This window comes from Ictidomys tridecemlineatus, chromosome 6 (assembly GCF_052094955.1).
Source record: "Ictidomys tridecemlineatus isolate mIctTri1 chromosome 6, mIctTri1.hap1, whole genome shotgun sequence".
NCBI classification, from domain to species: domain Eukaryota; kingdom Metazoa; phylum Chordata; class Mammalia; order Rodentia; family Sciuridae; genus Ictidomys; species Ictidomys tridecemlineatus.
In genome coordinates this window covers 74,517,689-74,534,182 of record NC_135482.1, presented here as the reverse complement: position 1 = coordinate 74,534,182, position 16,494 = coordinate 74,517,689, and the positions used below count along the sequence as shown (strand labels likewise).

At 32.5% G+C, this 16,494-nt stretch overlaps 1 protein-coding gene across 1 annotated transcript in view; it reads right to left on the bottom strand.

Moving 5' to 3' along the window:
* Positions 1 to 16,494, bottom strand: part of Cpne8 (copine 8) — a 194,583-nt gene that overhangs the window by 76,979 nt on the left and 101,110 nt on the right. Inside the window, exons 8-10 of the mRNA XM_078014903.1 lie at positions 9,983 to 10,086; positions 6,529 to 6,633; positions 5,229 to 5,270 (exon numbers count right to left, since the gene is read on the bottom strand). Of these exons, the coding sequence (XP_077871029.1) occupies positions 5,229 to 5,270; positions 6,529 to 6,633; positions 9,983 to 10,086 (251 nt within the window). The remainder of the gene's footprint in view (positions 1 to 5,228; positions 5,271 to 6,528; positions 6,634 to 9,982; positions 10,087 to 16,494) is intronic.

Genomic DNA, 16,494 nt, shown 5'->3' with positions numbered 1-16,494 from the left:
TATTAGCTTCAAAGCTAACATACTAGAAAAAGACAGCATTTGTATAGCAAAATGAAGTTTGCACTTAGTTATAATAAATGCCCCTATTAAATGACACCATTTAACAAAATACAGAGTGGTAACAATGAAACTTTTACTGTCTCTATTCAAGAGACTTTGGCAAGCTGGAATTTCCTGATTGGCAGTTCACTATCTCAGCCTTTTCATCAAATCATCATTTTCTGGTAGACAGCGATCTACTTGGTAGTCCATTTACAATCAGTCCCATATAATAGATACTTGGACTTAATGCAGAGCTACTCCATTAATGCTCACTGAATTTTAAATTAAGCTACAAATTCAGCTAAAGCAACTTCAAGCAATTGAAGCTTTTCAAGGACACCGCCGCTGATTGCTCCAGAACTCAGACAAGTCAGTTTTTCAGTACTTTAGCTTCCAATTGTTAAAATGAGGTTTAAAATAATCTTCCTTCTCATCCTTTAAAGAAAAAGTGGAATCTATGGGAATGATTTTAGTAAAGTGATTTAACTTTTTGAAAATGAAGTGCATTAAAACCAATTACTCATCCTAAGGTCAAGCAATGCCCCTGGCACTCTCAGATATTGTCAGTATGTTTAAATAAAAGGGACAGATGACTATGTTTCTTCTCTTCTAGATTAGCTCAGGGTACCTAAGTTAACATTAAGTGCTAACTTGCTTAACAGCATTACCACATTTGTGTATACTTCATAGATTCATGAGATGTTCCTCACAGAATTAATTTCAAGTTGATGAATTAAGCTAAAAATACTATCAGAATTCTGACAAGACCACATTGCTATCTGAAGTTCCCTGACCATGAATATCATTGTGACCACAATTATCTGAAGTACCCTTTGCTGCAAAAACTAAATGTTCTAAGTAGGTGGAAACTAACCAAGCACTTTCCATTTTAATTTTTTTTTAAGAGAGAGAGAGAGAGAGAGAGAGAGAGAGAGAGAGAGAGAGAGAGAGAGAGAGAGAGAGAGAGAATATTTTCATATTTATTTATTTTAGTTCTCGGTGGACACAGCATCTTTGTTTTGTATGTGGTGCTGAGGATCGAACCCGGGCCGCACGCATGCCAGGCAAGCGCGTTACCATTTGAGCCACATCCCCAGCCCCAATTTTAATTTTTACCTGAAATACTTTCCCCAGATTGAAAGAGCAGATTACTCTACTGGTTTCCTATGGTCAAATTTATACACAAAATAATATAGACATATGACCAATTTTTCCCACTCTGTCAGAGGACAGTTCTAAACTTCTATTAAATGCCAAGAAAACATTCCATCCAATATAAAGTTACTTATGATATTTATCAGATGGGCTTCATTAAATACTATGGTAGTGCTGTCCAGTGTGGTGGCTTATGGTCATGTGTTGCTAGATGGCACCCGAAATGTGGCAAGTATGAATTAAAATGTGGTGTAAGCATAAAACACATTGTAAATTTCAGAGACAGTATTAAAATGTAAAACTTCTCCTTATTTTTTATACTGACTCTACATTGATAACATTTTAAATACACAGAATTAATGAAATATATTTTATCATCAATCTCACTGGCCTATTTTTAATTCCTAATGTTGCCACTAGAAAATGTAAAATTAGGGACTTGCATTATATTTCCATTGAACAATGGTAGTGTATAGTGAAAAAAACAAACCCACTGAGCAAATAATCTATTCTAATAAGAAGCATCAAAAGTTCTGGATGTACATATGGAATATAAAATGATAAGCATACAGGATTTTGAACAAATATTAAAGACAGCAGAAGGACAAACAGTGAATAAGAAAGTCTCTTAATCATAACATTGTGTCATAAAATAATGAGTGTCATATCATAGTCACTCTGATTTAATGAAAGGGCACTTAACTCTGGGAAATTATGTCAGAAAAACAAAAATGCATGTAAAAAGCTTAATAAGTATGCTATTGTTCTACATTTATCCTCAGCTGGATATCAATTTGTGTATCAACCTATATGGTGACTATTACTATAAATTTATATGGTAATATAAATTTGAATTTATATTATGAAGTATATAAATATAAATTTATAAGTTACTATAAATTACTAAAAATTTATATAAAGATAAATTTAAAAAGTTTTTATGCATTATTTCCTACTGGGAACTAACATACCTCTTAATTTTTAAATAAGTTACTTAATTGGAAGAGTTAATGAGAAAAAATTATCTTAATTTTGCTTCATATATGATCCACAACCCAGTAACTTGCTAACACTGAAAAAAATCTGTTTTTTGATGCACATGTATCATACAGAATTGTACACTGAATTTTTTATTAATATATTGAGCTACATTTTCAACTAAAGAAAAAGTATTCTACCATAACATTAAAAATATATTAAGGCACTTACAAAGTTGCAATCCATTTCCCTAATTATTCATTCTGCTAATCCTATAATTCATTTCAAGGAATGTTTAAATTTCTCCATAATAATGTTTTCTACTTCCAACCTCACCCTCTTTATTTTCAGTCTTACAGTTCAGACCTCTTATGAACGTGCTGTTAATGATGGTATATTGAAGCAAAAATTAAAAGATAAATCAACATATCAAGCAGTTAACAATCCAATGACTAAATGAATTTGTCAATCTCAATATCAAAATAGTTTCTTTGCTTCTAAGTTTGATGTCTCAAAAGTAGTTATTTATTGAAAAATGTTTCCCTAATCTAATGGTCTAAATCCTCCACTTCCATTAATTGTTCATAAATGGTATCTCTGTATATGTCTGTCTATCTGTCTCTCTCTCTTGCTCTTACTCTATCTCTCGTGTATGTGTAACCCAGATTATGTGTCTATTTTATTGCTCATTTCAATATCTGTTAAAAGTCTCCAAGAATATATAATACTCATTTATCTGCACCTAATTTTCGGTTGTACAAGACTTGCTACTTAAGAACATTTTTCCCGATAATATAACATTTCAGGTAACGAAATAGTCAAACTATAGTAAATGGTTTCCTAAATAGCCTTTGCACTCTTCATAATTAACACATTATCAATTACTAAAGTATCGTGACCAATGTTCACGAAAAAAGCTTTCATGTAAGTAGAAGAATTTATAATTTTAGGGTATATCCTATAGAAACACAGTGCATTAATTATTACTGCACTGTTGGAAGCATACTACCAGGTTTCAAAGTCTGGCTCTACCCTTTATTAGTCATATGATCTTAAGCAAGTAACTTCTTTTCCTCAGTTTCTTTCATCTCTAAAATGGAATTAATATAATACCTATAATTTATTGTAAAAATTAAATTAAGAATAACATGAAAAATGCTTAGAGAATACCTGATACAATAGAAACATTCATCAAGTCATATCTTAGATAGGAATACTCAAAACCCCCAAATCAAAAGAAAGAAGAATCACATTCCAAGTTAACTCTGATACTCAAAGGTGTTTGAAATGCTTGCAACTTAAGAGGAATATTGAAAGAGAGTCATAGAAGTACATCTTTCAGAGATAGATAATATAATATCTACAAATCTGCAAACACGATTGAATGCTCATGGATACAATGAAATTTGAACTTACACTCCTCATTCCTAAGTGCTCAAATTAAAACCATCTCCCCAACTTGTAAAAATTATTAGGAAAAGGCTACCAGTTTTGCCCAATACTCAAAATTTAAAATAACTTATATGATGAAGGGCCTAAAGTTCTTCTTTACTTAAAGCAGCATTATTTCTTTTTCTATTTTTCTAGAAAGCAAAATTCATTTTCTCTGTGAATCAAGTATAATGAAGCAATGGAGCATAAGTTTCCAACAGAAAAACAGAAAGTTTTCTGATAAGATTTTACTCCAGAATGCATGTCAAATTCTTATAAAGGAAACCCAAAAATTAATTCAATGAATACCTGGCAGAAATGCAATGATCAGTGGTATAACACAGGTTATCTCCAAGAGTAAATTCCAAACCATGACTTTCGGACTTTAGGACAATCATGTTTGAGATACAGTTTGAAGACTGAAAGCCTTAAGTCTTATAGTTATTTGTTGGTAGCTAAAATGTGATATAAAATTTCCACCTCTCTTTCATCTTCCCTTAACACTTCTTTTTTAAAAAGGAAAAAATACTACTTTTTTCAAATTTTTGGACATTATTAGACCATGTGTGAGAATATGTGGGCAAATGTCACATATATGCATGAAAGTGTCTGTCCAGTTGGACATTTCCTACCTATGCAGCAAAGGAATGACCCTTAGGCATAGGCTGAGCTTCTGGAACTGTTCCTGTACCCACAGGAGTGCTCAGGGAGCTCACTGCCATCTCTGGGTGTGGTTGCTGGTTTCTATGGATTGCAGAGAGAAAGACTTTGCTTGCATGCTTGCATCTTGAGCTTTGACTTCCTGTTTCAGCTCCATTTACCAGTGAGCTATGGGCTGGGGTTTAGAGCATTAGCCACGTGGAAAATTAAAAAAGCCCTTTACTAGTTTCCCAGTTGTCATTCTCTTCTGTCATGAGTCCATTCAGTCCTTTCTGGAAGCACCTAGAAAGGCAATTTTGAGCATTTCTGGGTCCTTGGCTTGAATACTTGAAGATATCTCAATATTAATTCTACTTAAAATGGCAGAAACACTGGAAAAGTGCTCAAAGAAGAAAAGGAAGAAGTAGTGTGTTTCCACCCTTTTAGTCTTTAGCATCTACTGTGATATGCAGGGGGAGAGTGTCCTGCAGAGCTCTGAACAACCATTTGCCCTACCAATCCCCAGACACAATTCTAGGGTTTCTTTGTAAGATAAGTCTAGTCTCTGTTTCTGCAGGGGGAGTGAAGAGTGTGTGTTCAGTGCTCAGATATATTCCCTTGAATGGTACAGGATATAAAGGTTGTAGGAATCTTCAGAGAGATTTCAGGATGCAGAAATTTGAGAATCTCTGATCTACAGCTAATAAACTAGACACCCACCAGTCGGAAGCCATGAGAAAAACATCAGGTCCAAAGTGAAAAATCTTTCTTACTGTAAATGGTGAAAATCTCTTTTATCTCCAAGTTGAAAGAAGATACACTCTTTTAAAACCTCATGTAAACATCTCAATGTCATTTGAAAAAAACAGACAAAATATGCAATCTAAAAATGGAAATTAAAAATTAGGGCCATTTCCATGTACCTGCTTCTTAAAGTATATGTAGTTTGAAAAGCATGAATAAAAGAAAAGAAAATGTCTTACCTCCCATCTCGATCCCAGTCATAAACCTCTACTTTGATTGTTCTGTCCATGGGAAAAACACACATTAACATTAATTAGTATGATCAAAATAATATAATTGAGAATTAAAAACTAATTTGTCAGATATTCTTGACAGTTAAAACAGTGCCAGCTTGTAGATATTTACAAAGTAATTTAAAATTGATTTAGCTAACTTCATTGCTAGAATTCACTTCAGATTTTAAGTCAATTTCTAGAATCTATGCTGATTCTTTAATGGGATTAGAGAAAGTACATGGGACAAAGCTCCTCAACCAGGAGGCAGGCCCCCACTTCCACACTTTTGAAAACCACTCTCTTGGCACAGTATTTCTCAAAGTCAGAATCATATGGGGACTTATCAAGACACAGGTAACTGGACCTCTTATGCAGAGTTTCTAACTCAGTCGGTCTGGAATTGGACCTGAAAATCTGAATTCCTACAAGATTACCAGATGGTACAAATATAACTAATCACATTATAAGAACCACTTTCTCAGAAAAAGAATGAGTCCAGTTAAAAAAAAAAAAACACTGCAGTCTTATTAAATAAATTACATGATAATTAAGTAGCATATCACATTTCAAAGTAAACTTAATGACACATTGGTAATCAAGTATTCCTTGTATAATATTGGTTAATAGAGTAAACTTCCTTTTTCTTTTATGCGAATAAGATAACTTTATAATTTACTTTCATTAAAAGAGAAAAAAAATTGATTTTAAGAAATCATCAGGAATGTGGGAATATCTTCAGGACCACCTCATCTGGGTACTCATCAAAACAACATTCTATATCTATAGAATTTCTGTGAATCAGCAACCATGACATCAGTTGTGCCAAGTAACATTTTCAAGACTTTGTGTGACAATAATGTGGTCCTTGCCTTGTAACTCCGGTATATGTACTTACTCCACTCGAGAAGGATGTATTATATCAAAGCCTTGAGGCAATGAGAATTCCAAAATGACTCTCAAATAACAAGTTAAAGCTTAAATTAATGTTCAATATACCTTGGATATTTTCATGTGTAATATTTTCACTGCATATTTTCATCTTTGGAAAATCAGTTTAACCAAATTTTAATTAGCCAAATTACATCTATTGCCCAAATCATTATCGAATTAAGAGTCATTTAAAATTTTTTGAATAAATTAAACAACCATTTATAAATACATATTTACATAAGCAAAAAAGCCACCATTTAAAAAATAATCTTGCTTCATTATTAGATCTATACTAAACATCTGAAATCCTCATAGAAGTTGCCATTTATTTTACCTGTCATAATCTCCATTGCATAATGCTCTGACTGAGATCTTGAATGCTTGCCATACTGGATTTAGAGTGTTTTTGACAACTTCAGTTTTATGACAAATTGTAAAACTGTAAAAAAAAAAAATGTTTTCAGTTACTTTCATGATTCAGTTATGATCATGCCAATCCTCTTTCTTTTTATGCAGAATAAATGTTGTTGATCCCACTCTTGTTGCTACACCATTTAAGAAAAAGAGAATGACTTGAAAACTTTTAAGATTAGCTCACTATAATATAAAGCAATGAGATTTCGCTATAAGTTTATCACAACTGTTTTTCCACAGATTCAATAAACCTAAAGCTACTTTATAAATTATTTTTATAAAAACTCACAGGCCATATATAAAGATGATCTATAACTCTAAAACGAATGATTCTGTTGGAGTGTTGGAGAGAAAAACCTGGTTGAAGTGGGTTTAATAAAGAAAAGAGAAACTAAGAGTCATGTACAATATTTTTGAAGGGTGTAGCTGTGAAATGAAAAACAGAAATGGAGGGTAGTTCAGATGAGTTGGGTCTTCAATGAATCCCACAATGTGTTCAAGGCTTGGCCACCATCTGTGGTGCCACTGGGAAATAGTGGAACCTTGAGGAGGTGGGGCCCAGTGGAAAGAAGTTAGTTCATCAGAGATGTGTCCTTGAAGGAGATATGGGGGATCTTTTCTCTCTTTCCAGCCACCATGGGGTGAGTACCTTTGCTTTACCTTGGGCTCACCACAGTGATGTTCGGCCTCAAAATGGGTCCAAAAGCAAGGGAGTCAGCTGACTGAAACCTCTGAAAACATGAGCCAATATAAACCTTTCCTCTTTTAAGTTGATTTTCTCAGATACTTTTTCCCAGTCACAGAAAGTTGAGTAATACAATAGCTTAAGGTAAAAAAAAAATTAGATAAGGGAAAAGGTTTTTGTTATTTTTATTATTATTGTTATTCATGACAGAAGAAACAACTACAAGACTGTTTGACAGACGAAAAGATCTAGCAGAGGGGAAATCATACAATGTGTCAAAGAAAGGAGAGAAAGACTGGAGCAATGTACTTCAGATCAATGACAGTAGACAAGAGAAAATAAAAACCAGCTGACCATCTTTAAAGCAACACGCTCAACAGTCTACTGACTTTTGGGCTAATTTGCTTATGGTTAAATGAAAATTTCTGGTATATTCCTAGTGTCACCAGTCCCAGTGATTAAATAATTTGACACTTGAAATTTCTCCGCATAAGAAAGTGACTCATCTTCTTAGTGAGATAATGATGAGCCAGGTAGTCATTTTTCTCCTGTTAATCATTCTCATTTGTAACACATTAGATGTGATGTGGACAGAAAAATTTCACCAGTAAGAATTCCAGAGCTGATGTAGTTGGTGGAAATTCTAACAGGATTCTGATGTAGCTTTTTCTAATATTCAGGAGTATGGATATGAATATAAATGTGTATAGATGTCTATTACAAAAATACTGTAAGAAAAATACTCATTAAATAATCTATATGAAGATACTTCAACTAAATCTATTTACCAAGATTACTTACTACAAAGGTCGAGTTACTAAATAACTGTGAAAGCAAAAAAGAGGTTTTAAATTAATATTTTTAGTAGAAAAGAAGTAACTTCTTTTCAAAATAAAATAAGCCTCACACAAATGAATGAGAGACAGTTTTTGAAATAGTTCCATGTTCAATCAAATTAAAATAAAGCAAAATCTTTTGAATAAGAAATTGACATAATGTAAAAAGTGAGGAGTACTTCAGAGCATTTTACTCATTCACCATCAAAACAGAATGATCTATATTAATTCATTTATTAATTAATTAATACACTTGGCTCTAGCTAGTGAACTAGTTTTCTGTGTCTAAATATATATGGAAAGTTTTCTGAAATGAGATTTATCAAGTTTTAGCAATTTCTGCTTTATAATTTTAAATTATATTCTTTCTTAATAATTATTTTTTAATGATTGAGTATCTTTCTTAAAAGCATAACAACATTTTGCAACAAAGGCATAACTTGTAGCATCCAATGTATGATACCCTGAACAACTAATCTTTACAAATAAAGTAGTAAGAAGAAAAATAGGAAATTCAGTAAATAAATAGTTTGGTCAAGAGAAGACAAGAACTTTGTGACTCCAGAAAGTCTGAATCATTCCTTTGTTTCTCTCTACATTTGAAATGCCTGGGAAATATGATTACTTTCTTCAATATTTTTCATATGGCTATAATTGATGTACAAATGCAACTGACACTCTTACATTTTTACCACCAAATTCAAATGACATATGCAATAATAAGGCACTACAACAAAAATATCCAACAGTTACTTAGTAGGTTCATCGGCAAAAATCTCACAATAAGTAAAGCATCATTCTAAACTGCTCAGTGCATTCACTTTAAATAGCAAACTTTCTATTTCTACTTGACATCTTATGAGTTTCCATATAACTTTAACATGTTGTGTGATGTTACTTAACGTGTAGCAGTACTAACAAATTATTTTTCATTTTATGCCCTTCACTCTTAATTTACTCTCTTAATTATTGTTATAAAACAATAATAATTATAGCAATAATAATAAGTATGTTTAAATTCTTCTTACATGCTAGAAAAACTTCTAGACATTTTGTGTAATAAGTCATTTAATTCTTTTAACAATCCTGGAAAGTAACTATGATCATTACCTCAATTTATACATTAGAAAAAACTGAGTCTCAACATAGTTTAATGCCCACCCACAGGCCTATAGCTGTTAAGTAACATGATTATGATTTAAACCTTAACAACATAACTATGATAATGTATTTAACTACTAAATTTTTTCATGAATACTGGCAGTACAACATGAATCACAGAACATGATAATCAAATATACTTAATGGTAATTATTTATGCTAAATTATGCTCTATAAATCATAGACATATACTCAAAAACACAAAAAAATCTAATAATAACTAGCAAAAACATCAAATTTTATTATAATATACTAAAAAAATTATTGACTTTGGACTTAGATAATACTGGAAAAAAACCACTGTAGCATAAAAAGCAATCCATATAAGTTCATATCCTTCTAAAGAAAATAGTTTAAGAGTTCAATAATACAACAAAATACATTTGTTTCAGCATTTTGGGTTTCTACACAATATCATTCTTCCACAATCCTAAGGCAATATCATAATTGCATAAAAAGTAAATAGGAAATGTTTCTGTGAAACTTAAAATCATTCATCTTAAGTATCAAATATAATATACAAAATGATTATGAAGTTACACATTACTACTGAGACACAAAAATCACATCAATTTTTAAAGTACCAAAATATTTTCCTCCATTTATCAACTTAATATGCTCTTCTGACTCAAATGTAATAACTCAAATATCACTCTCACCAAAGAGTTAAAATGAATAAAAGATAAATCTACCTGCCATCTTCATTACTTCGATAAAATACAAGAAAAGGGTCTGATTTTCCAAAGAAATCCTTCTTGTCCAATTTGTTTGCACAAAATTGCATCAAAACAGCATCCTGAAAACAAAATTAATAAAAAAGGCTCAAAAGCTGGGCTATAAATAACTAGAAACTGCAGACCTCAAGCAAGACTTGACAAGAAAACAAATTTGTCATTTTAATGCAAATGGCCAAGTGTGGAAGAGCTCTACACAACATAAAATCTCTTTTTCGAGGATTGTGGAACTTTAAAAATTGCCCTGGAAATTTTCATTCAAGTTACAAAACTTACTTATCAAAAACTGTTAACATTCTTTCCCTAAAAAGTGATATTAAGCTAAATGTCTCTGGGTATTCAAGATTGCCATATAGGAGCTACATTCATGTTTTCAATCACTCAGGTACAGATTTAGAACAAGCCATGCACCTGCCATGTATTAGATGTTGAAATACACTAAATGATTTGAAGGCAACACGACAGACACACTCTGACAACATAGTTCAGGATCTTTTTTGGCAGGGTTGGTGGTGAATTCTTTCTTAAATTATAAACAAATACATCAAAATGTCTGAATAATTATTAAAAATAATTTCTATGATACTGAGTTTCAAGAAAATTAAAAGAGTTTCCTTCCTTTCACTCTTTTAATATTTGCATGTTAATTATTATGCCAAACCAATCATTGCTATCAATTCATGTATTCAGGAACTCATAATCTACATGATTTCAATGTAGGGAAGTTAGACATTGATTATATAAGTCTTTGTTTAAAAGGTAAATAATGTAGAGTTCTTTAAAAATTAATAGTAATACTTTGGAGATTTTTTTGTTTTAACTGACAGGAGATGGTAAAAGTTTTAGGAAGAGGTAGAGTGGAAAAGCAATTCAGAATAAATGAAGAGGTCACAGTTTTGAGTAGTATGTGGTGGAAACATTAATGATGCCTAAAAAGATCAGACTTATTCCCCATTTTATTTGGGGGAGTCCAACAATACTTATAAACAATGAAAAGGATGATGCTCTCTTTATCATCCATCCATTCATTTACTGTGCAAATATTTCTCAAGAAATGCAAGTCAGACTTGGAAATAGGGTGATTAGACAATTTGTGCATTTAGAAAGTCATAGTTCTAGATTTCCCCACTCCTCCCTTCCTCTCCTATCCCTTCTTTAGATACCAAAGATAGAACTCAGGGATGCTCTGCCACTGAGATACTTCACTAGCTATTTTTAATTTTTTTTTTAATTTTGAGACAGGGTCTTCCTAAGTTGCCCAGGCTGGCCTTGAATTTTAGATCTTCCTGCCTCAGCTTCCTGAGCAGCTGAGATTGCAAGTGTGCGACAGCACACACAACTCTAAATTTCTCACTTTCAGAGATAATGGTATAGTGTTATTTTACTTTATTATTTAGCATATAGCTATGATAATTTCTGTCAGGGGAACATAGCCAGGCATATTGATAATATACATTTTGAAGAAAATTAAAAGAACAGAAATAAGAACAGTATAGACTTCTGTCACCTCCAGCGAAAAGTAATCAAATATGACCACTTTACTTTCTAATTCGAGGGCCAAAGATTAAAAATTTCTATACTATCCACTAAGGAAGTAATGAGAGAATAATCACAAGAACAGAATTAAGAAGGAAGGACTGTTTTGTTTTGCTTGTTTTCATATATTTTTATATATACATATATGGAAGTGCTCTTGGGAAAGAGTGGTTTTCTAAGAACACGAGACATGACAATGACATTGTTCTTGATGCAGAAAAATCACTCCTTCTCAATATACCCCTGTGAAGTGCATGGAACAAAACATAAACTTCCAAGGAACATATACTTAGAATTCAAAAAAGATGTAAAAACTGGGTGCAGTGGTACACACCAGTAATTTCAGCTACTGGGTAGGCTGAAGCAGGAGGACTGAAAGTTCAAGGTCAGCCTCAGCAACTTGGTAAGATCCTGTCTCAAAATAAAAAAAAAAAAAAAAATTAAAGCCCTGGGGATGGATCTTAGTGGTAGAGCATGCCTGGAATCAATCTCCAGCATCACTAAAATATAAAAATATTTTTTAAAATAAATAAATCATGTGTATTTTAAATTGTGAATAAAACTTCAAAGATATGTTATTTTTAAAGCATGAATTTTACATGATCATTAGTAAGCTTAATATCAATATTTCATATCTCAAATTTTATTCCTTAAGTCTGATAAAAATGAATAACTGATTCAAAATAAAGATTGTTTTCAATGAAGCAAATTATATGATGTTGAGGAAAATATTTTTAATACAAATGTATTAAACTCAAAAGAAATCTAATGTGGGTGAAAAATAAGCATTAAAATACTTTTAGAAATATACCAGCATCATTGCGCAGTTTTGAGGTTTTCGTTTTCTCTTCACTTTGTGCCACCAAATAGATTTTTAAGATCTCTCCTGATGCTTCACTGCAGTATAAAGATCTTCCTACTAAAGAAATCTGCTTGGATGTTTCACAGGCATGTCTAACAAGTTCAAAATGAAGCATCTACTGTCTATCCATAAACTTATTTCTCCTCCAATTTTACCAGTTCAATTAGTGGCAGAATTGTCCTCCCAAGAGCTCAAGGAAGCCATCCTTAGCTCCTTGCTTTGCACTACTCTTTATCCAATCCAGCACCAGGTTGTTCCATTCCACCTATAAAACTTCTCACAAACCTTTTCTTTGCATTGACTGCCATACCTCAGTTCCAGCCAACCTCACCTCTCACCCACACATGTGCTGTAGCACCTACTCCTTTCTCCTTCTTCAACTTTTAGACCTTGTCCAATCCATTCTCTGAACATTCAACAGATAAAATAAGATTTTTCAAATATGAAAGAAATCAGGCTGCTCTCAGCTTAATGTTCTTCAAGGATTTCCCTTGCATTTAGGAGAAATGCAGAATTTTGAACATCGTTTCAAAAGCCAGCATCAAATGGGCTTTGACCGTTTTTTTCTACGTATATCTGGGGAAGGTTTAACCCAGTTATCCCCTACTGCCAGTCCCTGGTCATCACACCTGGACACATTTCTTTCCCAATCTTACCCAAGCTGTTCTCTCTGCTGGAATTCTTACACTTTGGCTGACAAACCACTGCTCCTGTTAGGTCTGAGTTTAAATGCTGCATTCGAAAAGAAGAATGCAGTTACCCCCTCCTCAATATAAATCAGATGCCCACTGCACTCCCTCATATAGATCTGAATCACTTAGAATAGATCATGATATATTTGTCTGTATTGCCAGCTAGGTAATGTCTGTGGTTCCACCTAACTAAATGTTCTTTAAAGACAAGGACCGCCTCTCACCACTGCATTCCAAGCAACCACTCCTGGGACATTACAACATTCTGTAAATATTACTGAATCAAGACATCAATCATGAAAGCAAAAAATATTCTTTGCTGAATAATTTCAAGCTATTTTTAAAACACATTCCCAGTATGACTTAAATGATATTAGTTTCCACTGTCAATCCATTAGATAATAAAAGTATATAATACTAAGTTAAGAAAATTAGGATTATCAAATAAAAGTAAACATTTTTATAAGTTTAATATTGATAAATATCTAAAATGAAGCTCTTTTTTTCCATACACAGTATCCACCTGGAAGAGGTATTAGGAATACTTAAATTTTTGGAAAAGAACTTGGGAAAGTTTTCTTGCTGTTGACCTTATATATATATATATATTTGGATTTGATGCCCAAAACACAAGATACAAAAGCAAAAATAGACCAGTAAAATTACATGAAAATAAAAAGTTTCTGCACAGTAAACAATCAAATAAACAGGCAACTACAGAATGGGACAAAATATTTGTGAAACAAATAAGTGATGAAGAGTTAATCTCCAAACTATAAAAAGAACTCTACAACTCAGTCAGAAAAAGAAAAAAAAATACCAATTCAATTTAAAAATTGGGCCAGGGAACTAAATACATGATTCTCCAAAGAAGACATACAAGTAGCCAACAAGGTACATGAAAGAATCCACATATCACTGATCATCAGAGAAAGATAAACTAACACTTCAATGAGATACCATCTCACCCTTGTTAAAATAGCTATTATGAAAATGCACAGAGAAAAGGTTACAAGTGTTGAAAGGATATAGAAAAAAAATCCTTATAGCTGTTGATAGAAATGCAAATTAGTGTAGATACCATGAAAAACAGTATGGAGTTTCCTCAATACATGAAAAATAGAATTACTCAATGATTTAGCAATTCCATTTCTGGGTTCATAGCAACAGAAGTTTAAAACAGTATCTCAAAGAGATATCTGTACCCTTTGTTCACAATAGCTATGATACAGAAGCAACCTAACTGGCCCTTCAGTGAAGGAATTTCCAGAAATGTGTGTGTGCGCTTGAAGGTTTTTTGTTGTTTGTTTTGTTTTAGGTGTGTGTGTGTGTGTGTGTGTGTGTGTGTGTGTGTGTCTGTGTGTGTCAGAGAGAGTGAGAGGGAATATTATATTATTCAACCTTATGAAGAAAGGAAATCCTGTTATTTTGATAACATAGATGAACCCCCAAAATATTACGTAAGTGAAATAAGCTGGACACTTATACAAGGAATCTAAAATAGAAAACTCACAGAAGCAACAAGTAGAAGGATGGTTGCAAGGATTGAGAGAAGGAGAAAACTGTAAGGTATCAGTCAAAAGGCACAAAGTTTGTTTTGCAGGATGAATAGTCCTAGAGATTTAGTGAAATAGTCTAGAGATTTACTGAAAAAGGTAGATCTTAAGTGTTCCTATTACAACAACTTTTACAACAATAATAAAGAAGTTGGGAGAAACTTAAGATAGTTTATAGTATAGATTGTGCTGAGTTTCACAAGTATATATTCATCTCCATTCATCAAGTTGCACACATTAAATATATAGAGCTTTCTGTATATCAATCCACCTCAATAAACTGGTTTTTAAAACAGGATAGTAGCCTTTAAATTGCAGAAATTAAAGATCTAAGTATATAACATTCCTCAGTTGACTAGCAAAAGAGACAAGAATGAAATTCAGGCACTTAGACTCTAAAGCTTAGGCTCACTGTACAAGTTAACAACCAATGCTTGTTTGAAAGAAAAAAGAAATATAGCTTTGTATGGTGTTGAGTGTAAAATAAAATTATTTCATTTAAAATTCTAAGTGATAATGCTTGATACTTTAAAAATTCCCTAAAATATAAATTCAAAAAAATTTAATTCTTCCGTAAACACTATTTTGAACACACTTGTGCATCTACTATATTAGTATAGAATGAAATTCTGTTTCTAGGTTTATTATTAATGATGCTGACCATCATAAGGCTATAACTAAGAATCAGAACTTAAAGAATATACAATGAGGGGTTGGGGATGTGGCTCAAGCGGTAGCATGCTCACCTGGCATGCACAGGGCGCAATGGCCTCAGCACCACATAAAAATAAAGATGTTGTTGTGTCCACTGAAAACTAAAAAATAAACATTGAAAAATTCTCTCTCTCTCTCTCTCTCTCTCTCTCTCTCTCTCTCTCTCTCTCTCTCTCTCTCTCTCTCTCTCAGATGTTCTTCAAGCTTTCACAGTAGAAAAGGGGAAGTACCCAGATCAACAAGTAACAAGTTCTGCTTCATCTGCATGGAAACCATGAAGAATTTCCACATTCTTCTAAGCAATACAATAGAATTGAACATGGAAGATATTTAAGATACAACCTGAACATCTCTGCTCAACCTATACCCTTGGTATCTTAATTCTATTTGAAACAGAACTTACAACAGTGTGTTCATGGCAAATTTAAAACAGAACTATCTTAATGAACTCAAGGTTTTGACAAACTAGCATATTAATATTCCCATAAAGAACATGTATCTTATTGACCATGAACTTCCTTTTCTCCGCCCTCCTTTATTATTCTGCAAAGCGCATATTATCACCAACATTCATGAATTCAGAGACAAGAAGCATAAAATATGACTACTTCAAGTCATCGGGCCACTTTAACAAAAAACAACAATAACAACAAAAAACGACGACAGTGGGGGGAGAAGAGAGTATTTCTGCATTTAAACAATGATGCTATTTTTGTAAGGCATTATAAAAACATACAAAGTACTTTTATGTACACTGTGTTATCAAATTTAATGCTATGGGTCAATTATCAGAGCTCAAAGAATTTTTGAAGATATTTCAGTAGCTGATTCATATGTTTTATTTTTTTTCCTTTAAATATGGAAAGTAAAACTTGAAGCAGTCCAGTAAGTTGATAATACAAAGTACAAACTCATAGTATGACTAAAATTCTATTTCAGTGTGAGGGATTTTAACACTGCAGGTAGTTTCTGGGTTTTTACAGATGAGAAAAGTAGTATTTGTAGCCAGCCTAAGAAGACAAAGACATTGGGAGGATGATAAGAACAAAAATCCTCAATTTGCAAGAGTTTTTAGCTCCTAAGATTCTAACATTTTTGCTTGATTCTTAT